The sequence below is a fragment of the Glandiceps talaboti genome, chromosome 8 (assembly GCF_964340395.1).
Source record: "Glandiceps talaboti chromosome 8, keGlaTala1.1, whole genome shotgun sequence".
In the NCBI taxonomy this organism is placed as follows: domain Eukaryota; kingdom Metazoa; phylum Hemichordata; class Enteropneusta; family Spengelidae; genus Glandiceps; species Glandiceps talaboti.
The window spans coordinates 9,137,501-9,161,318 of record NC_135556.1 but is presented as its reverse complement, the minus strand read 5'-3'; the positions used below and the strand labels follow the sequence as shown (position 1 = coordinate 9,161,318).

Genomic DNA, 23,818 nt, shown 5'->3' with positions numbered 1-23,818 from the left:
ATATAGGCTTCGTGGAATTTCTTAAGGTTTGTTGAACTCCCGATCACCCCCAGTATCAATCGGAATACGGTGTGGCTATTACAAAAGAGATTGAAATACAAAAATGTAACCTTTGCGCATTACCGTTAGTGTCTTGAGATCGCCACAGAAAGGACTACTGCACAGTCGAAGTATACAACAGCAACCATGCATGGTTATACATAACATTATAGTTTAAATACTGTAGGAAAGAATTGTGTGCGTTCACTTTCACTTTATTCTTGAAATGAAATATATTCGATATATTTACCATTATTATACACACACTGGACTTTAATTTCTTGACCTGAAGTTACTCCAGATCTCAAGTAGTCCCTCGGATTGCCTAAGAGGTACGGAGTACCCCAGACAAGTAAGAAGGCTTACTTGTCAAGTGGGAGTACTGACTTGCCAAAAAAAAGTTCCTTGCACTCATGACTACACAGACAGACAGGCAGACAGACAGACAGACATAAATACACACACACACACACACACACACTCACTCACTCACTCACTCACTCACTCACTCACTCACAGGCAAGCACACAGACAGACAGAGACATGCACACACATACATTTTGTACTACAATATAATTATAATCTCTACATTTCCTTCCTTCATTCATTCACTTATAGTTAGACTTCACATCCAGAACCAATCTTGTGTAGAAATAAAATATTGTTGTTTGCTTGTGATTCTGATGTTCTGAGAGTGTGCACCTTCTTCCCTCTTCTCTAGATTTATATCCCAAAACAACAAAATCACCAACAAACAACAAATATGAAGGAAACAGAGGTGAATAAAGAAATTGAGCAATAATACTACACCAGATGCTAACCATGGCCCAGAGCCATGGCCTGCATTATTTCTGTTTCTCGGGACCCCAGCTTTTTTATATTTTAATTTTCACTACAATAGCAACAATATTTATGGCATTTTTTCATGTTTTCAAATATCAAAATCCCATCCAATTACAACAGGTTATACAATCCTTAGTTTTGTAATATTGTAATAATATTGTAATATTTCTTTGATGAAATTTCCCCATTATTCATCACAGACTATATTTATTAAGAACTAGGCAGGAAAAAGTACCTTTCTGGGCCTCACTCTCTTTGCTCCATGGCAACAACAGCCATATTACATACTAAAATAGACATACACAACATCACTCATAATTATACAAGCACTATATTTCCATTTAATTGGGGGGGGGGTTAAAATTCATTCTAACTGTTTTACAGTGAAACACAACAACTCAAAAAGATCTGGGGGGTTTTTTGGTGGAGCTGTATTACAGTGTAAAAAACACTTCACTGTGTAACTGCAGGCCACTAAAAGTTTTGATAAATTAGTTTCTAAAAGCTCCAACTTACAATAATATATACAATAGCATCTATATAAATTTGTGACATAAATAACTACAGCTGACATGAGTCAGTGCAGTGTGCCACTCAAATGGTGTACATGGGTCAAAGGTGAAAGTTCAAATAACAATGTAGCGTTAGTAACGATAAGTTGGATAATGATTTGAATATGGATTTCAATTAATATTATGCTATGCCCCTGAAAACGTACACAATTTGTCAAAACGTTTCACACAAAATAACTTCTTTTGTGGTAGAGAGTTACTAGACAATCTGGTCATTGAAAACAAGTGTCTTTGTTGTCTTGTAATTAGCTATCTGAGCAAATGCTGCTATACTGTTAATGTTAGTCCTTATTCAGCACCTTCCCACATTATCAGTATACTCAGAAAAGCACTTTGTAAAATTATTACCACTTATATGGACCTATAAAAGCACAATGACCCTTATATACTTTCTTGACTCCATGGAAGCACTCAATCTATTGCAGCTTCTGAAAGTGCATACAATTAAAGTATTCACATCACAACCTCTATCCTACCAGGTCCCAAATTATACAGTTGTGTTGACGGGGGCACAATCCTGTCAAGTCTTGTCAAAGCCAGCAACTTGTAGATTACCTGCCAATCAACCCCTATGACTTTACGTAGTAAGTTGACAGCCCCTCACATACTTCATACAAACTTTAATACAGGAGTGTCTGAAGAATACCACATGTGCTCTTCAGTAGGGTTCATCATCTGTATTAAGGTCAGGTTAATTCAATCAATGGCAACAAATAAACGCTCCAACTGTAGGAGTACACATTCAATGGGTTCACCACATGACCACAGTGATGCCATCAAAGTCCAACTTCTGGTGAGTCATGAGTCCCTTATCTGTCACCTCTTTAACACAGTACGGATTGAATGAAAGGGTCAACCACATGACCACAGTGATGTCACCACAGTCCAACTCCCACCACAGTGACGCCATCACAATCCAACTCCCACCACAGTGACGCCATCACAGTCCAACTCCCACCACAGTGATGACATCACAGTCCAACTGGTGAATCATGAGTCTCTATCTGTCACCTCTTTAACACAGTAAGGAACGCATCCTTTGGCACATCAATATTTCCTATTTTTCTCATTTTCTTCTTTCCTTCTGCTTGTCTCTTCAGTAGCTTCATTTTCCGGGATATGTCTCCACCATACTGTAAACAATGAAATAATATGAACAATATGTACACAGCAATAAAGTTACCAAATTATAGAAATGCTAAAACTAGACAAAAACTCACAGACTGATTTTAACATGGAGATGTTCCAAACTGTGGAAATGCCAAAATGTCCTGTAAAATTCACCCTAAATTATTTGTCTTTCAGTACATTTGTCTTTTGAGTTCAATGGACCTGTTACCCAACCATCCCTGCACTGATTTGTCATCCAAAAAACACAGCTCTTCAGACAACTGGGATTGTAGCATACACAAGCCATGTTGAACACCTTCCAACAAAATATATGGACATTATACCCTGGTTGTTCTACATCATGATACCTCGTGTTTCCGTCCTTTGTTCTGCGATGTTCGAAATGCAAGTCAAAGTGCACAGAAAGCATTACTCTTCCCAACTTTGGATAACTTATACTTGAGCAGGTACAATGAAATTATTCCCACATATATTTCTACAGTTAGCCAGAAAACACTTGTAAAAAGTTTTGTCACTTCTCATCTCCAGCTTGAGGTGACAAGACCCCTTAGGTCACTTGTATTTTCCTTGGCTGACCAAAGCTTAATATTGGGGAATAATATCTAATACATGTAATAATATCCAAACAGAAAATATGGAAATATAACCCATTCATTCTAGGTCATGACAACCTGCATCTACGGAATAGTTTCTGCAGTGCTCGAAATATTAGTCAAAATGTTCCAAATTTCCATTATCATTCCAAATTTTTTCATAAGTTATGCTTGAGAAGGTATAGTTATATAAGCCCCCAATATTTTTTCCATTAAGCCGGAAAATACTTGTGACCTAAAAGGTTTGTCACTACTCATCTAGCAACTCGTAGTGACAAGGCACCTTAGGTCATTTGTATTTTTAAAGGCTGAAAAAAGAAAAATATTGGGGAATAATATCTATATGTCTTGTATAAGAGTTGATTTTTTTTCTGTTTCTCAGAGAGCTAATCTTCTTAGTGAGCAATGGACAGAATGTAGTACAACTGCAGACATGAGACCATGGACGAATGGAACCTGTTACAAACTGGAAAATTAAACAAATGAATTGGATTAATAACACTTGGCACAGCATGTTGGAACAGCAGAAACTTGTATTACACACCATGGTTTGATAAAAACAGTTTTATGGCCTCTTTACATGTACATGAAATGCCAGGAGAACTGGAAATTTGTTTGTGAACAGTGAACTATTATGTAAAGTGGCCATAAAACTGTTCTTATCAAATGATGAAATGTAATACAAGTTTCTGTATTTCCAACATGCTGTGCCAAGTGTTATTAATCCAATTCAGTTGTTTACTTTCCCTGTTTGTAAGTTACAGGTTCTGTTCGTCCATGGTCTGATGTCTGATGTTGTAAAATCTCTCAATCATCCGAAGACACACAATATGGAACTTGCAAACCCACCATGTTGAATGTTGCATCATGGGAAATGTGATAATAAATACTAATCAAATAGTATTGTAAACAATAATGTTACGTTGTTTTTAACCACAAATGATCAATTCATAGTCACCCTGAGCATTGTGGGAGCTTTATTTTATCGATAGCTCCTGATTAGGTATTATGATAACCACATAAAATCCCATAGTCCTTTGTGTATGAGCATGCTCAGTCTGGATTGCAAGTTCCCTATTGTTTGAATTATACTTACACACTTAGCAAGTACGTTCTTTCTCAAAGCCTGGATATTTTCTCTGGCTACAATCTTACTACCAAGGGCTGCTTGAATGGCAATCTGATAGAGTTGTTTGGGGATACTTTCTTTGAGTCGTTCACACACAATCCGTCCAATATCTGATGCTTTCCGTCTCAGTACAATAGTTGCCAGCTCATCCACTGGTCTGCCGTTCAACAGGATGTCCATCTTGACCAGGTCAGCAGACTCATAACCGGCATCCTCGTAGTCAAAGCTACAGAGCCAGACCATACGATTGAAAATCATGGGTTTGAACACTATAACATTCAGTACTTATTTCACATGTAAGTTAATGGTCTTGATCTACAAGAATAATGGAATCCTACAACACCAATCGGCTGAGATGGAACATCTCATGTGCTGGGGAAGTTTTTGCATCTATATGAGATTATGACAGAACCCCATGACACACGAATACAAGAGTGACGTACTCAGGACATTAACACGACATTTGCTATAAATTTCATCTTACCAACATATTCTTGACTACTTACCTGTGACATAGCACACATTTATCAGTCCAAAGGCATAATCTTCCTTCTTACGTTTGCACATGTTTCTAACAGATTTAATGCTTTTTCTGAACAACAGTTCATTAAAATTGAAAACTCTTTTCCCTGCTATTTCTCTGAACAAAATAAAAGTACGACAGAGTACATAGTTTAACAAAAACTGGTGCTAATGTTTTAAGTCCGCCATTATATCTTCGTTTCTCATCAAACAAGCAAGTAGGAATGTAAGAACTCTGACTCACCTTGCGTACCCTGATGTCACAGACTTGAGTTGGTCATAGAAATCAACCACAATCTCATTCAGAGGTAGCTTATATTTCATTAGTACTCTCTTATCATCAATGTAAGTATATTCCGTCTGTATGCCACGTTTACCCTGGGAATGAGAACACACTGTTATAGCACTCTCTTTATCATCAATGTAAGTATACTCTCTCTGTATGCCATTCTCTGGTAAAAACCAAACAGCGTGATAGCAAGAATTAAGCCGGAAAGACATTCTAAGGGTCATCATGTCTGCTTACTGACATTATCCCAATTAAAGTCAGCACACAACACAGTCTGTACCATCTTGACAAATATATGATATCACTCATCATAGAGGCTTAAATGGAACACAAGTACAGGAAATAAAGACAGATTTAAAATATCTCAGTTCTGGAATGTCACTTCATGATTTTACATCACATACACATTACACACAATTGCTAAGAAACATCAAGTTGAAACTTGTTCATGATTCATTGTTTAGTGGAGATCCTTCCAATAGACACATCTCATGGGAGTCTGTAGACATGCATATGTAATAGATGAATATATTAAATATTCATGATTCAAAAGTGATTTCTACCTTCAAATATAACAGCCATACTTTAAGGGTTATCACACAATGTTGCACAAGCTCAACAAACGAACATCATTCGTTTAGGTAAAAAAAAAACTCCCCCTCCCCTAAACGAACGTTCACATATGCGACATCAAATGTTTATATATGATGTAAACTATGATGAAAACTGTAGCGGTCACACCACTATGATTGATGTAATGTAAAAACATGATTGTAAATACATTAAAATTCTACCAGAAACCCAGCACCATATCTCACATAGAAGTCAATTTTTATCAACTTATCAACATCTCAGTAGTAAATCACAAAAGCTTTTATCATTGAAGGAGTGAAATTTGGTCAGAAATTTTATCAGAAGTATGAAAATGAAGTTCGGCAATCACATTGACGCCAGACCCCCACCACCACCACCACCACCACCACCATCACCATGAATGAAGTTCACTTACTGAGCTCGTGTGACATTGTGCAATCGTCCCTAACTAAACAACACTTACCATGCAAAGATTGATGACTTTTCCCACATAGTCTCCGGGAGTTATTATGGTGCCAAATACCATGGGTTCAAAGTATTCTATAACTTGGTGTCTCTCTGGAAACTGTAACATGCAAAAATCAATTCAAAACTAAACTAGCCCATATATGGCTTGACAATTCTGTTCACCTGAACTGCCATGGTTTGAGTCTTGTTAGCAAAGAAATATGTTCTGAATTAGAAACTGAAAAACAGATATGCTAAATTCAATTGGAGCCAGATGTACACTATTGCATCCCCATGTGATTTACATAATGGAGTGAATCATAAATATAATTAAAATGCATGTATGTATGCATGCATGTATGTATGTATTAGATGTGTGTTGAAAACTTTTTTTTTTAAATAATTCTTCCTTTTCTGAGTCAGATCTATCATTCCTTTTGATAACAGATACTCACCAGTGTAGGGTTTGTGATTGTGATGGTTTTCACATCGCCATACTCTTGCCTGATAGCTTTGGTATCTTTCAGAGTGGCTTTGTATGGTACACTTGGTGCAGTGACAATGACCGCAGCATTGTATTCTTGTTCCAGTCTCTGGTTAAACACATCCATATGCAATAATCCCAGAAAACCAAGCCTCCATCCCTGACCCAATGCCGGACTGTAGAAGGAGAAGAGAAAAGATCAGGAAGAACACTGGATGTCAAATCGTATAAACTGTAACTGTCTGAGCTTACTTTATATTGTCAAATTTCCAACATTCATAGTTTTTGTGCATCTAAGCATTTTTTCTAAGGTCACCTAACCTTAATAGCAGACAGGAGAGATTCCACAGAGAAATTTACTCCAGAGAAATTTACTCCATGATCACAATGATTAGTAATAATTACAGCTAAAATGATGTAGGCTTGGTGTTTCACTCATATGACATGACATTCTAATACACACTATCAGACAACTTCTAATGCAAAAGAAACAATTACATAGGTGTTGTGAACAATGGGATGTCGAAGTAGACAAGTTGATATGTTGATTATCAATTAGAAAATAAACAATTGCAGCCATTAAATCATCAAGTCCATGTGTAATTTTTTTCAATAGAAGCCTGTTTTTACTGCACTGTGAAAGAATAGCAATTCTTATCACTGTTCAATGTGATTGGGCAAAGGATCCTGCTGTGTCTATTGTGTCTCTGTTATTGTTAGTCTAGAGTTGAAATATGTCTAGCTCTGTGTCAAAAACGTAATGTCCCATGAGTGAAACACCAAGCCTACATCATTTTAACTATTAGTATATTTTGTGGAAGCAAAGTATTGTCTTGTAACACGACCTGGGATCTGTACTCAGAAGACAAAAGCCAAGGATGACAGTATCACTCCTAAACAACAATGGCACTATGTGACCTGTGGTTGTTTTGAATGTTAGCAGAATTGACAGAATTGCTACGGTGCTAGACTAAGCAAAGTATTACCATGCAGTATATACCCGATAGCATTGTATATCAGCATGCACCCACTTCATCAACAGTAATAACTATATTTACTGCAGTATGACTAACTAATACATCTATAAATGGCATAATCTTAAAGCTTCCCTGAAAACCACAGATCTTGGGTTCCCTCCAAGATCTATGTGAAAAGCAAGAGAACTGTCACATCTTATTTTACATCCATGAGATATTGTGTTAGTCTGTATGAGAGCTATGTCATCTCTACCTGATCACATGATTGTTTTTACACCAATCAGAGTTGGTCACAAGAATGAAGTCATATTTACCTGATCACATGACTGTTTTACACCAATCAGAGTTGAAATTTACAAGAATGATGTCATCACATGACTGTTTTACACCAATCAGAGTTCATATCTATGAGAATGTCATATTTACCTGATCACATGACTGTTTTACACCAATCAGAGTTGAAATTTACAAGAATGATGTCATCACATGACTGTTTTACACCAATCAGAGTTCATATCTATGAGAATGTCATATTTCCCTGATCACATGACTGTTTTACACAAATCAGAGTTCATATCTATGAGAATGATGTCATATTTCCCTGATCACATGACTGTTTTACACCAATCAGAGTTGATATTTACAAGAATGATTTCATATTTACCTGCTGTCAACACTGACTGTAACACTGGAGTCATTCAAGGTAAGTCTATCAATTGCACTTCTTAGAGACACAAAGTCTGACTGGTCTACAGGGTACATACCAGCAAACACCTGACAAACATCGAAAGACCTTTATTAAATTTCACACTGAAAGTTTTGAGACTAGTCACAGCCAATCACAAATGTAAGCAATTTATACAGGGCTAATAACATAAGAACTTAGATACTTAATTCACTTTAAATGCTGAAAGAATGAAAGTTGAAATTGAAAGTATTTGGACTAGCCCATAACAAGTGTATTCACAAATTATTTAAAATCTCCATGCATTAAATTCTGAAGTTGAGTAAAATATTGGCATCCCACAGTTTGTATGCAGCCTAAGGAAAGTGTATATTAGATGTTATTCCCCAAATTTTTTCTTCATTCAGCCAAGGAAAATATGAGTCACCTAAGGGGTCTTTGTCACTATGAGACACCTGATGAGTAGTGACAACACCCCTTAGGTCATGAGTATTTTCTGGCTGAATGACGAAAAATATTGGAGAATAACATAATTATATCAGTACCAGTAATATTTAAAGAAAAATTGGTGAAAGTAATGGTAATTTTGAATGACTCATATTGTGAACACAGCAGAACCAGTGACATTGACAGGGACTGATGCAGACGTACATTGTTGTGACTCAGAACGACCATATATACTCCATATATATTGTTCAACTTGGCTCGTGCATGTTATAATGGTGTATCGATTATCTCTGAATTTTATTGAATTTACAAACCCAATTTAAACTTTTACATATCTTAGTTTCAGAAAAGATATCCAAAATTTTCTTTCTTCCCATTTAGTCAAGGAAAATACTGCTACAAGTAACATAGGGGGTCTTGTCACTACGAGTCAAAGATATTCACAAATGATGAAAAGTAACAGATTTCACTTTTATATTCAGCCGAGGAATTCTCAACATTCATAAGATCAATTTCTTGAGTTGGTGAGAAACTGTGATGTTGTGCTGCCCAGTAATTATCTTGTTATTTCAAGAGCGTTTCATTAGTAACTGGACTGTAATGACATACCATAGGTTTAGCTGGTTTAAATCCAACCATTGGTTCAACTGGACTCTTGTGGTGGTGTAACGTATCACCTATCTGAGCTTCTTGGATTTTATGCATGCCAGCTATCAGGTACCCAACTTGACCTGCATGTCTACAGTACAAAATATATAATTAAGACATTAGCTATAAATATATTATTACATATGTACCACAGATTACTTGCACCCGTGCGCATGCATACTAGTGGTATTTGCACTGCAGTGCAATACCAAAAATCATAATTGCATACCTGCATGTAAATGATATGCAAATGAAGGTGTGACCATTTGTTGAAAACAAAAGCATGTGATTGCACAGTATCATTATATTATGGAAATTTGCTTTTTTGGGTCATGTAATAATAACAGAGCCCCATGCCATGTGAGTTCCAGAGGTATAAGGGGGTATTTGCACTCGTACTTGCAGTGTTTTCTGCTGCACTTTCACACACTACACTCGCGAAAGTACATATAGCACAAACCAAAGGGGAGTGCTACATTGTATGGAACAAATTGTACCCCAAATGGAGGAATAACATATATGATAGGTAAGCTAATATAATTCAGATGTGAAATATCATATAATAATGCATATTTGCATAAAAGTAATAACCAACCTACAAATTCAGCAGTATCTATGTGTAAGGGCCCAGTTTGGATTAGAATTAAAACCTAGATGTAGAAAACTGTTGTCGTGCAGACCTATAAACAAAGTTGGTCCAAAACAAAAGAGTCATCCTACGTAATCCTTATGGTGCGGTGCCACTGATAAACGAACACAAATGGGAGAGCCTGGGATTGAATCCTTGGCCTTTAAGACCATGTGTAATAACAGTAGTATTAGATTATTTTATTATAGTGATGTGAGGTAACACAATACCTCCCAGTACATCTGGCTTATAAGTCACCTTGAACAAAAAAAGGATACATTGGCAATATAGAGAACTTACAGTGAAAAGAAAAAGGTAATTTGTACATTCAGTGTGTGAGAAAATAAATTAACTCTGATACAAAGTTTCATAATATAATACCATGGCTTTTTATCATGTGATAACACTGTCAGAATGACTTACAGTTTGTGGGTTGGTGTCTGTTCAGGGTGCATTATACCAATTTCTTTAACATCGTATGTTTTACCAGTGTGTGCAGATGTGATCTTGTCTCCCACTGTTAGGCAGCCATCTTGGATTGCAATGTTTAACACAGCACCTCTGTATTGGTTGTACCAGGAATCAAACAGCAATGCTTTCAATGGTTTGTCTGGGTCGCTGTCAGGACTGAAATAAATCGCAGTATATTTTATAAAGTATTTGAAGTTTAGTAAGTCTACATGAGTGTGTGAAATGAGTTCAGGCCTAATAAAAAAAAATGTGTGGTTCCGATTACACTCAATTTTAGAGTAGGTTGGGTAGGTAGATTTTTTATTTTATTTTATTGTATTTTTTTGGCATGTGTGAGTGTCTAATTCAGATAGTTATATATGTTTTCCAAATGGTCTCTGTGTTATTGGTTTCTTCCCATCAGATGTCCAGCCATTACAGATTGGAAGAACAGATTTATATTGTCTTTTTAAGGTGATGTCAGTTTCTGCATCCACTGTTTCTGGCAAGACTTCACAATTTTCGCAATATTATTATTTTTTTCTCAAATATGTAAAAACAAAAGGTTTAGGTTCTAGAAAAAAATAATTTGTAAATATTATGTTATGTTGTACGATACTGTACGGTACTGTACTGCACTGCACTGCACTGCATTGTATTGTATTTATGGTATGTGAAATTTTGACAGACCGACATTTCCACTAACAGTACTAGATTCAAATCGCTGGGTGTTCAGATCATATGATGTGGACAGTACCAGCAAATGTTACATACAATAGTGGACACAAAGAACAAACACAGTAGGCTTTGATAACAATTACATTCCTAACTAATCCAAACACTGCTATGTGCTGACCCCTCTAGTAGCTCCATGCAGCAAGTTGCTTGTTAAGTACTTTTGATCAATTGTGGGCGTTGAATATTACATTTTATTTTTCAAGACTTGTACCATACCACTCTCTCTGGTAGTGTGTAACGTAAAATAAAGATTGATTGATTGATTGCTTGCTTGCTTGAATGATTGATTGATTGATTGATTGATTGATTGGTTGGTTGGTTGGTTGGTTGGTTGGTTGGTTGGTTGGTTGGTTGGTTGGTTGGTTGGTTGGTTGGTTGGTTGGTTGGTTGGTTGGTTGGTTGGTTGGTTGGTTGGTTGGTTGGTTGGTTGGTTGGTTGGTTGGTTGGTTGGTTGGTTGGTTGGTTGGTTGGTTGGTTGGTTGGTTGGTTGGTTGGTTGGTTGGTTGGTTGGTTGGTTGGTTGGTTGGTTGGTTGGTTGGTTGGTTGGTTGGTTGGTTGGTTGGTTGGTTGATTGATTGATTGATTGATTGATTGATTGATTGATTGATTGATTGATATCCATGTTGGCTTAGGAGTAAAATTTAGGTGAGAAATACATTTGTCTGGTAGAGTGATCCTATCAATTCTCATGCAAAAATATTTGATCCACATGTCTACTTACGGTGGTAAACTGTCAATGACTGTGGTCAGGACATCTTGTATTCCTGTTCCAAGCTTTGCTGATACCTATTATACAAAACATTCAAACTTTAATCGATTTACTCACGCAGACTTCCTACTTTGAAGTGGAACGCCACTCCAGGAAATAAAGGCATTTTCATGAACTGTGGGTTCTGGAGAGAGTCATGACATGGTTTTACATCACCTACATTACGTGCAATTTCAGAGAGAAACATCAAGTTGAAGTTGTCCCTCATTTGAGGATCTTTGCTGTGGGCCACATTGCATCATGGGAGTCAGCAGAAATGTGCATGCAGTGGTTGAACAATGAATATTCATAGTGTTTTCACTGAAGGTAATAGGCATGACATGACTCTCCAGAACTCAAAGTTCAGGAAAATGCATCTTTTTCCTGAAGTGACATTCCTCTTTAACTTACACAGAAACAAACCTTCCTGAGTCACATGACTTACTCATTCTGACCCTCACATCCCAAGTATTATCACCCTCCAAATAGCGCCCCCTTTGACCAAACAGTATAATCTTTTGTTTTCAATAAGCCATAACATACAGACACTCACCTTTATAATTTCATCTTGTTTTATATCAAACAAATTTTCCATTTGAACAGCCACTCTTTCTGGGTCTGCTACTTTCAAGTCAATCTACAAGCGACGACAGAAGTCAGTCAAATATATTCATTAGATGTTAGAACTGATTACAGTGTGCATTCCTTGAATGATGACATCATAATTGTGATTCCATTTAGCTCATCATGAAATCTAAATGATGTGCTATGACATCTAAACTTACACTCTAGGCATTTGCTAATGTAATCACTTTGCACTGGTAGCTGTGTTTACATATTGATTGCATTTAGATCAATCAGTTAAATAATCCAATTTCACACCTGATATGAATATGATATATAAATAAGACACACGATAAAATCACTTTACTTGAGTGTTAAGAGCTGTAAACCAGGGTAGCACACAGTGGCAATCACTTTACTTGAGTGTTATGGGTTGTAAATGAGTGTGGCACAGTGGAATCACTTTACTTGGGTATTATGGGTTGTAAATGAATGTGGTATACAGTGGAATCACTTTACTTGAGTGTTGCGGGTTGTAAATGAATGTGGCACAGTGAAATCACTTCACTTGGGTGTTATGGGCTGTAAATGAGTGTGGCACAGTGAAATCACTTCACTTGGGTGTTATGGGTTGTAAATGAGTGTGGCACAGTGAAATTGCTTTACTTGAGTGTTACGGGTTGTAAATGAGTGTGGGACAGTGAAATCACTTCACTTGGGTGTTATGGGTTGTAAATGAATGTGGCACAGTGGAACCATTTTACTTGAGTGTTACGGGTTGTAAATGAGTGTGGGACAGTGAAATCACTTCACTTGGGTGTTATGGGTTGTAAATGAATGTGGCACAGTGGAATCATTTTACTTGAGTAGTACAGGTTGTAAATGAGTGGCACAGTGAAATTGCTTTACTCGGGTGTTAAGGGTTGTGCTTGTATAACTTACTTTGTTCATAACTGGTATAATTTTCAATTCTGCTTCAAAGGCAAGATAAAAGTTGGCAACAGTCTGTGCCTGCACTCCTTGGTTAGCATCAACCAATAGTACAACTCCTTGACATGCTGCTAATGACCTTGAAACTTCATAACTGAAATCAACATGACCCTACAGATAAAACATTTGATACATTATCAATGGGAAAGTCCAGTCAAGCTTATTTCTTGCTCCAATACAGTTGTCTTGATTACTACTATCAACTTAAATACGATTTCAGGTTATAAAATAGCACCTCAGTAACTTATTAAACTTTGAAATTTTATAAAGAAGTTCTACTGCACTTGAGTCGTATTCAGCAATTTTGGAGTTTTCCTGCAAGGGTTTATGGGTAAATCTCTGGTGATGACATCATGAATATCTTAATTGTCTTGACAAGTTTTGTATTTGTCAAGTTGAAGATATGCATAGATATTTGCGAATATTGAGAAAGGGTCAGAATGTCTCTGACATCATCATGGATTGTAACTCGATGACTGATGTCCTGTGTCTCACTAGAGACACAAAAATCAGATACTGAGATAGAGAGAAATAACAGCTGGATCTCCATACCAGTGTTGTGATTGACGATGGATCTTTACAATTTGGGATTATATTTAAAAATGTTCTTAGTCTGTGAATAACAATATTATTATGTGTAACACAAACAAGAGTCTAAATATGTTTATTATCACTAAAACTACATAATCGATTTCTGTAAAAATGAGGTAGTTGTTAGCCTTGGAGCACAGGTAAATTTTTGCAAACTTTCTGTTGTGTTTACATTGTACTCACCGGTGTATCAATAAGATTGAGAAGATACGTCTTTTCCTTGTATTCATAAAACAATGATGCAGTCTGTGCCTTGACTGTGATGCCTCGTTCTCTTTCAACTTGCAGTTTATCTAGTACTTGCTTGTTGTCACTTCTCCTTGATATGGTCCCTTCATTGCAAAAAAGAAACATTAAAAGTTCAGTGGGGTTTTTTTAAGGAATGTACATGAATTCCTGGTCATTTTATTTTACTGTGGTTCCCCACCAAAATTACATTACAATGCATGGGAACTATTCTAGTTTTACCAAATTTGCTCCTGTCTGTTACCAGGGTTACTACACCTTAGCAGAAACACTGAAGACAAAATAAATTGCCATACTGTCCTATGATCAGTCATTCCATTCTGACACACTTTTTTAAATACACAATCATATTGACTACTGGTATCAACGATGATAATATACAATATAAACTTATTCCACCAAATTGGAATTTTTGTAGCAATTAAAACCCATACATATAATCACATCAATCTAAGCATATCATAGAAATTTGACTTTATCACCTTCCTTCACTAATACAACACTCATCTACATTTGTACTAATCTGCAATAAATGAGTACAAAAAAAACAATGATCAATTTTACTAATCACTGTCACATCTTTATATGTAGTCTGTAGTCTCAAAAAAATTTAAATTTTATTTGGCGATCCATTCAATTTCCAACTTACCTGTTACTTCTAAAAGTCTGTCCGCTAGTGTACTTTTACCATGGTCTATGTGGGCTATGATGCTGAAGTTACGTATGTTGTCAACTGGAAACCTGGACATATCGATACTCTCCTGAAAACGAAACATGTGACACTTTTACAACTTGTTAGTGAAGATATTATGAGTTACCTCATTTCAATCAATTTCTATAATTAGTTTATATTGATAAGTTCATTGTTTTTATGAAAATATAGCGTTATTAACACCTATTACCATGGACAGAACCCAGGAGAGACCCCTAAAAAGTCTCATGATTTAGAGGTACCTCTTGCATTGGAGAAAATCTCCCAATGTTGGGGCCCGTAGTCTCGGATTGTTTTTAAAAGATTTATGCTGGACACCGATCGGGAGCCTGACTCTTGCCGATCGGGAAGAAGTCTCCATGTTACCTTGATGGTCTAGAATGCCTTGCTGTGAAATTATTAAGTTCAATACATGTATAAACATATGCCTTCCATTGTGCTATTATAAAAAGCAGAGTACGGTACATCAACACCACCACCTTCTACTCCATTTGTCATAATACAAGTTGGCAGTATGGAAAGAGTCACAGCTACAAAATATATACACGACTTCCCGGGTCACTATCATGCCACAAAATAAGTATAAAAGTTACAAGATTTCTGTGAAATTATGTTGTGAAAAGAGTGACGGGGTCGTGTTTTCCATTTTACTGGAAGGCGCTAGCCTAGGATGTACTATGTTCCATCGGGGACCCCCATGGCCCACGACGTAATAACTAACTAGCCACCCTGTAGAAGTTGTATTTGGCTTTACCTTGTCCGAGACGGAATTTGCTTTTGTAGAATGTACAGCCGTGAGCGACAGACATCGTTTCAGGTTCTGGCTACTCACTGCTGACACGAAACTTGTCAGTGACCGACACCAAGGACATAAAGTTTTTCTAATCATTTTATGACCTTAAAAATGTCCCTGTGGCTTCACAGAGCTAGTTTTCAAAACATATTTATAGCGATCTTTCGTCGTCGCATGATGTACTCATGGTAGCTGCCATTATGAATGTTGCATTCTGGGATTAACCTTTGGCCCGTTGCTGTACATTTCAGAATTTTGTAATGCACTTTGCTTTTGAGACGCATGTATTTGTGTATTTTTTCATTACAGTAAGACAAAAAAGCATTTTCCAAGAATGTGATATTACATTATGTAATTTCATGCTCATTCTGATACCTTTCGTGTAAATGGCATAATTTTCATTTGAAAATTCAAAGAATAAAATTTGAGCTATGATAATTTTAGCCTGTGTTTTACTGATGATATTATTTTGAGCATACGAACAATATTAAAAACAAATGAAAACAACAACAAATAAAATAAACTTACAAATGAATAAGTAAACGAGCAAAAAAAGGTAAACATACAAAATGTTTACTCAAAACATGCAAAAGTAAAAGGGGTACGATAAACACACGAGTTTACTATATATAATAACCATAGGGGACTCAGCTCAGATTTTTTACGAAAACAAACAAACAAACAAGCAAAGAAAGAAAGAAATACTGAAAAACATCAACAATCGAGTAATCACAAATCAGTATCAATAATAATGTTTGGCAGTGTCAAGAATTAATACATGTTTTCCTATATGAAAAATAGTCACGATGCCACATAAGCTTACCCACTATTTTGCATAAAGGAAAACATACACTCACTAATTCTTGATACTGCGAAACGTTCATTATTGTTTGTTTGTTTGTTTGTTTGTTTGTTTGTTTGTTTGTTTGTTTTCGTAAACAAAACTAACTGTCAGCATGAATTCACTGTGACATCCCGAGCCGCCAGCGCCACCATGCGGCCAGTTGAAAATATTAGCGAATAAGTCATGTTGGGACTCATGGGGTATTTAGGCCTATTGTTCGTATCACGGTCCATGGAATTTTGTATTTATTATTGTGACTTTTAACTCAAAGAATTGCCAAGCCCAATTGTCTTATAAGTCACCTAAGTACTTTTAAACAAGAACGGGAAATGAAGTTTACAACACAAAAAATAAAGATGCACAACAAACTGGCAAAACAAATCAACAGGTCTCGTCGTTTATAAAATGCATTTTCTAAGAATTTTGCAAGGTTTTCTTAGATCTTACCGACCCAGAGAAATAAAAGGTACCTTGGTGTAAATTTGTTTCCCGCCTGCAAATTATCAAGAATAAATATAACTCACATATTGTTGTCTAAAATCATCATGGCACTGTTCACACTCAAACAAATCATGAAATTCGCCTTCAACAATATTGAAATAAAAAAATCTACCATTTTTTTTTCATTTACCGTACAGTTCACACTCAAACAAAAAATGATATTCGTCTTCAACAACATGGAATCACAACTACCATTTTCTAATTTACCGACTCGTGCGCATGCCTAAAACGTGTAGCCATATGGATGACAAATGGGTATGTATCTATTGATTTTTAATCAATGCAATGGCGGAAAAGTAAGTTTATAAACCAAGTTCGTGTTTGTTACTGAATAAACTGCATAGGGCGAGAAACTAGCTGTGTAAAAGGGTTGTTATTGTACATACAATAACAATATCGTGTGATGACCTTGACATTATTACACTACATAATAAATTTCGTAAAATCGTCACGTGATATCTGTCATACTTCGTTATCATGATTTACTTGGATTTACTTTATAGAATCAGACAATAATCACACTTTATCGTACGATGCCCATTTAAGTCATTTTTGTATAACGTAAAGATGAAGCTATATTTTTTCGGTAATTTACAAATTACCATGTTCAATTGTAAGCATTCGCATACACTTTCTTCTCTTCCAACCGTAAATACGTGATCCCTCAGAGTTCCACCATCCATTGAAGGGTTGGGACGGTGATGACAGTCATCGATCACCTTCAGTGCTTGAAAATTCAACGACTTAATTTGGGATATGATGTGACTTCAAGTTCGTAAAAACACTGACAGAAAATTTAGAGTTTAAAAGTATTTTTACATCTGTGTTGACAATCTTGTTACTAGATATCCCCAATTATGATTGATAGGGCGGGGCTAAACTCACAAAAGTTATATGAAGTAGCCACCGCCTAAAAAAAACGGGAAAATTGGGAGAGGTTCGTTTAGTAGGTCTGACATCTCTATGCGTACGCTGTCAACTTGAACACGTTTACGAATACGGTGTAAATTACAGATCGATACATGAGTGCACGTCGAAGTTATTTTGCTTTACATTCTTCGGAGAATGAGGAATAGAATTGGCTGCATATCGACAGTACTGAGTATTGTTTCTGGTGCCACTGAATACTAGTAACACCATGTTGGACAACCGTTTGACAGATCTAGATCGACAACTGCAAAAGGTGAGAACAGCGACATTGTGTTCTCTCAGACATGTGGCAAACATGGTCCAAGAATTTAAAGTGTCTCAGCTGACATTGAATTATTAGTTAACCATGATCATTCGTCACCTGGATCAGGGTTTTTTTTTGACACCTTCTTTATTAAATTGTAATCTCTCATAAAAGCGGTATCCAATTTTTCGTTTGATCGCCCACGCTGCAGGGCCTCTGGTTACCACGTGGCCGTGCGGGGGGGGGGGGGGGGGGTTCTATCATGGTACTAGCGTCGTTGTCACTATGACAATCACTATCAACACTTCACTAATATACTTACAATTGGAATTTGATCAGGTCGTTGAAGTCAATCACGGCCACTGACCAAACCCTGAACGAGTGGAAATTGAAAACCCTCAAACATGTACAGTACAATTGACATTGTATATGGGCCACCATTTTGCCATTTTTATTGAACTTCAAGTAGATTCCTATACGTGTAGTCTGACACTGAGTCAAGGTCAAGTTTAGCAAACTAAGATAGCATTCCAATGCTGCGCTCACAACTTTTGTGTCCCTCTCTCTCGTCTTTCTTTCTTTCTTTTTAAAAAAAAACTGCTCCTATACTTAAAAATTACACACGTGTGTATGACTCAACAACTGCAATTGTTGATTCAAAGTACTCACGAGTTTCAATAAGTCATCTCGCTTAAATGTTCAGCACATTTCAACATTACACCACAAGCTGGGTTATATGACGATTTTTTTTTTGATTTTTTTTTTTTTTTTTTTGGGGGGGGCGGGAATTAAGTACCTAATTTATTCTACTTACTCAAGCATTGCCATTTGCAGGACTTAAAAACCTGGTATTCATACATATAAATAACCCGGGGATATAATTTAATGTAAGGATACCAAATTTGGAGGAAATGACTAATATGTTATTAATATAACACCGAAGTCTGTATTTACTGTAATGCCATCGAAAGCGTGCATTAATATTACGTGTCGTGGTATACTAGTATACTTTTAATCAAAACTTTATGTAACTATTTTACCTGAGTCACGGTAAAAAAAAATATATAAACACAGCTGGTATTACTTTTGTAATGATTGACATCGCCATGTTAGAACATGTAACTAGGGTTAGGCTCACAACACGGGCACAGACAAGTTATCGCAGACTCACATATATTACATCAGTAATCAGAAACAGACAAATCCTAACAATGTTATAATTAAACGTCGTGTGCGTTTTTGTTTGTTTGTTTGTTTGTTTGTTTGTTTGTTCGTTCGTTCGTTTCATTTACATATTTCACTTTCAACCATTATGATAGCACTTTTTTGTATGATAGCCATACGGAGACCAACTGGTTGTCAAGGGGTCATTTAAGGTAAGCTTACTATGTATCCTATTACTTCACTCATCACAGCCTCGTTAATCAGTTGTATTTGTACTAGCGTTCCACCTGTAGTTGTTTTGTGTTTGATTGCTATCGATTGAATCTCTCAACCAAGCAGATTAAAGTCACCCTATCAGTAAACTTTACCACTGAAGGGTCTTATTAGGGCATCAAACGTTGGGAGGGTTTAAATTCTGCCCTGTGTTTTATTGTGATATACCTTCCCAATCTCATTTCAGACTTTACACAGTTTCCTAATGAATCTCATTATCTCGTCTTTGATTACTTCTTATTGTCATTAAAAGCGCCTCTCCCGGGACGTCATTGTACCGTGTTGCCAAAGCAACAAAGGTATTGTTTATTTCAAAAGGTGTTCAACAATATTTTTCACAATTACCAGCTTACAAGTAACAATGCCCTTTATCCGAGCTCCAGTCGGTTGGTTACCTCTTCGTTTTTACGTCTTGATGTCAGTACTTTGTTGAAACTGATGCTGTGTGTCGAGGTCAAAATTTCAGAGCGTCCTCTTGGTTGCCATGACGAAAGACATCAAAATGAAGAGAGCCATTGAAACTCAAGCAGCCATGGGCGCGACCTCTGACCTTGGGTAGATTGTGCATTGGGACATTTGTGTTTCTAACTTGCTCAGCAAACTTATACATGTGCTATCGTCCACTTTGACATTCGGTGTCACAGTGAACGTGTTCGATGGGTTTCTTTCTTGTCTGGTGTCTACATCACAGGGAGAGTGATTCGAGCGTTTCGCATTAACTTTGAGTCATAGTTTAATACCCGGTATTTAATATAAGGGAACACACGTAGTCAGCTGAGTGATATATCCACATATCATCAAACCGTACGAGAAGTACCCCGCGAGAAGTACAAGCTGTCATATGTGGCTTCACGCCGTGGGATCAACAACTGGTATGTTTTAGTCTATCTAAATACTCTTACTTCGACTTGTGTGTCCACCCTTGACAATTTATAGAACTTCAGTGTTACTCTTAAACATAGTGTTCTTGGTAAAATCTTTCTGTAAGTCGTTCTCGTCAAATGCTAAATTTAGTATTTCAAAACAGTTCCAATGGCTGTACATTTGAAAGTGTAGAGTATTCTCGGTATCTGTATGACATGAGCCAGACGTTCTGCATGGCCTGACACTAATGCTAGTACACGTCTTGACGTTACCTGATACCGCGATCGGATCATGCGATATAGCGACCTATAGTGTATTGTAAATGTACCGTTCACAAACACATGTTGTAATAGTTGGACGTTGTCACACATCATGCAAACATCATGGTCCCTTCACGCTGTATTTGTACTTCACAAGAATTTGACATCAGGGTCATAACTTTTTGATTCAGTAAACACTCGGTGATAATAACAAACACGAGAGACGAACTTGATAGTTGATCGAATACTGCGAGGGTACGCATAGAGGCTGGGAATCTCACGGATGTCTTCGGAACGTTATTTAGCCGTAACCTATTGTCTTTCTGGATCCATACATTTTTAATACATTCAGTAATCGTGGTAAATTCTATGGTGGTAAAAATCGTTCAACTGTGAATTACTAGTAACTCATTCACGATATACGGCGTCCTTTCAAAGTGTCGTCTGTGTTAGAAAACACAGTCCTGGGAAGTGTTTTTAAAGGACGGAAGTCTGGTTGTATGTCAAGTCAGCGGTGTTACAGTAAATCATACCACAAGTAAGATAAAACCCAGACCAACTTGAAGATCTCGGAAACACGAAACGTTTAGATGCTATTTTGATGTATTGTTCTGTTTTTTCCTTCCAGAGTGAGCTTAGTGTATACATGAGGTAAAACATTGTCCATGGTTCGAAGGTAACCGTACGAGTATTCAAGAAATGGACGGCGGCGCTTTTCATGCCCGTTTTAGAAGGTGGTGGCAAGAGGGTGGTAGGGAACAAGGTAAATCGTTGTTTTGTTGTTTAGTTTTCCTCTAAAGAGTACAGTCGTCTATCAATGCTTGCAATATTGTATGCTCTGTAAAACTTCAAGCAGAAATGATGGTCAGAATTACAGGCTGTTTTAGTATTTGAAAAGTAACGAACAAGCCGATTCTACTACTAGTACTACAGTACATGCATGAGTGTACTAGGGAGATCTCCCCGATACATTCACATCTTATGACATGTAACTACGGTGCTTGCAGACGGAGTACGGAACTCGATTCAGAAAAGGACCTTATCATATCAATATCGAGTCCCGACTTACTCCGTCTGCAACCAGGACTGCTACTACTACTACTACTACTACTACTACTACTACTACTACTAAAAATGCCAACACAGTGATCAACAACTCAACGCCACACCAGCGTCATATTCTTCCCTTCAAAAAGCCACCAGCCATTTAATACAACAACGATAATATCATACCTGTACACCAGCCTTCGTCAGCTGTATATTACATTGTTATTATATATAAAGGACAATATGGATACCTGTAATGCATTTTGTATTTTCTGTTCTATAATTTATTCTCACCTTTTTTCACATTTGTGTTGTGACTCATTTTACTAATTAAGGAATTAAACTACAGTACTACTACTATTATTATTATCATTACACTGTAGAATTTGAGTGTTACGTCAAAAACTCTACCACCCAGGCAAGTATCTTTTCTTCGATGGAATGTTATATAACTTGAAAACAAAACGTTTTTAGACATAAAACCACTCTTCCCAGTTCTATTTCTAGTCCAGGTAGGTCATCTACAAACAGCCTTACAGTGCATGTCCCAGAGGAAAACAATGGCCTAATTGCTAAAACATAAATAATTGATTAATTAGGGTGCAATTACTGGAACCACTCAAGAGCATACCAGGATGTAATGGTATGTGCATCACAACTCAATGGCGCGTTGTGTATTAATAGTAATACGACTTAATAACGTTTGCGGGTGAGGTGGCAGGCCAACATGCTTAAAAACAGTTATTCGGTTGGTGTCGAAACCAGGTCATGACGCGGGAATGTCACATGCTGATGTGAGATTATGAACAGGAATTTTATGTTCCTCATTTGCCATGTAACTGTGCTGTATCTTTAGAATATCATGACTTAAAACAGGAGACTGGTATAGGGTGGTACTATTATACGCTGAGATTACCTTCCACCCTACGGATAGCAGAACTTGAAATACCGAGATCAGAGGCTGCGGTCCTAAATCCACCGTTAGAAATTACACATAAATGTAGAGTTTATCTTCGGGGTATCCTTGTCTTGGGGGCAAATGACGTTGTTACATACATAAATAGTAATGTAAATCAATACAGGGTATCACCCCGGGGTATCACTCACATACAACGTTTTTACGTGTACCATGTCTTGGCCTGAGTTACTTGCGTATGGTATTTGAAAGAGGTCGTATAAAGATATATATCTCGTAAAATTGTCAAGATTATATTGCGTCAGCGTGTGTATGTATGTATGTATGTATGTATGTATGTATGTATGTATGTATGTATGTATGTATGTATGTGAGAGTGAGCTAGGTATAGGTGGAGCAAGTAGGTCTTTCTAGGTTTGCACGAATTCGAATGTATCATAGTATGGGTGTTTATTTCATAAGACTTAATATGACTTCTCTCAAACTACCCTTGGACCTTAAATTAATGTCTTTATCACCCAAATTGTACATAATGTATATTTTGGATCGCGTAAAGGTGTACTACGTGAACAACACTCCTCTGCTACACTCACTGCCTACTATAAAGCACTAATACACACCGCTGGAATGCTTATTTATGTCCCTGCCTCAGACCACTATGGCGATCTGACACGAGACAAATGTTCTTTGTATTAATTAAAGAGTTTCTCGGTACTATGACCATATATTGCAAAAAACGACATTTAAAAGCGCAAACAGCGTCCGCTTGGACTACGAACACTTGCGGCAATCACAAACAAACTAATATTGGTGTTGACAACATGGTTTTGTTCCGAGTCCTCAGTTTTATTTAAAAAGTTTAGAATCTATTGTTATGTTATTGTCAAATGTTAATCATTGTAATACACGTCCTCG

General features: G+C 36.8%; 2 protein-coding genes across 4 annotated transcripts in view; one reads left to right on the top strand and one right to left on the bottom strand.

Moving 5' to 3' along the window:
* Positions 1-1,314: 1,314 nt before the first annotated feature.
* LOC144438871 (translation factor Guf1, mitochondrial-like) lies at positions 1,315-15,984 on the bottom strand. Its single transcript, XM_078128077.1, has 14 exons — positions 15,822-15,984; positions 15,005-15,116; positions 14,293-14,441; positions 13,471-13,629; positions 12,518-12,601; positions 11,938-12,002; positions 10,452-10,655; positions 9,362-9,491; positions 8,285-8,394; positions 6,615-6,819; positions 6,176-6,277; positions 5,074-5,207; positions 4,275-4,533; positions 1,315-2,587 (listed from the first exon to the last, which is right to left on the bottom strand). Exons 1-14 carry the CDS (start codon positions 15,954-15,956, stop codon positions 2,462-2,464), a joined length of 1,974 nt encoding a protein of 657 aa, XP_077984203.1. The 5' UTR covers positions 15,957-15,984; the 3' UTR covers positions 1,315-2,461.
* Positions 15,985-20,419: 4,435 nt separating this feature from the next.
* The window catches only part of LOC144438626 (uncharacterized), a 32,443-nt gene continuing 29,044 nt past the window's right edge, over positions 20,420-23,818 (top strand). For 2 of the 3 annotated variants that reach the window (XM_078127736.1, XM_078127734.1), the window contains exons 1-2: positions 20,420-20,688; positions 21,569-21,703. In XM_078127736.1, the coding sequence (XP_077983862.1) occupies positions 21,640-21,703 (64 nt within the window). In that variant the 5' untranslated portion in view covers positions 20,420-20,688; positions 21,569-21,639. Of the gene's footprint in view, positions 20,689-21,053; positions 21,196-21,568; positions 21,704-23,818 lie in introns of those variants that run through there. The other variant, XM_078127735.1, reaches the window with a different exon arrangement.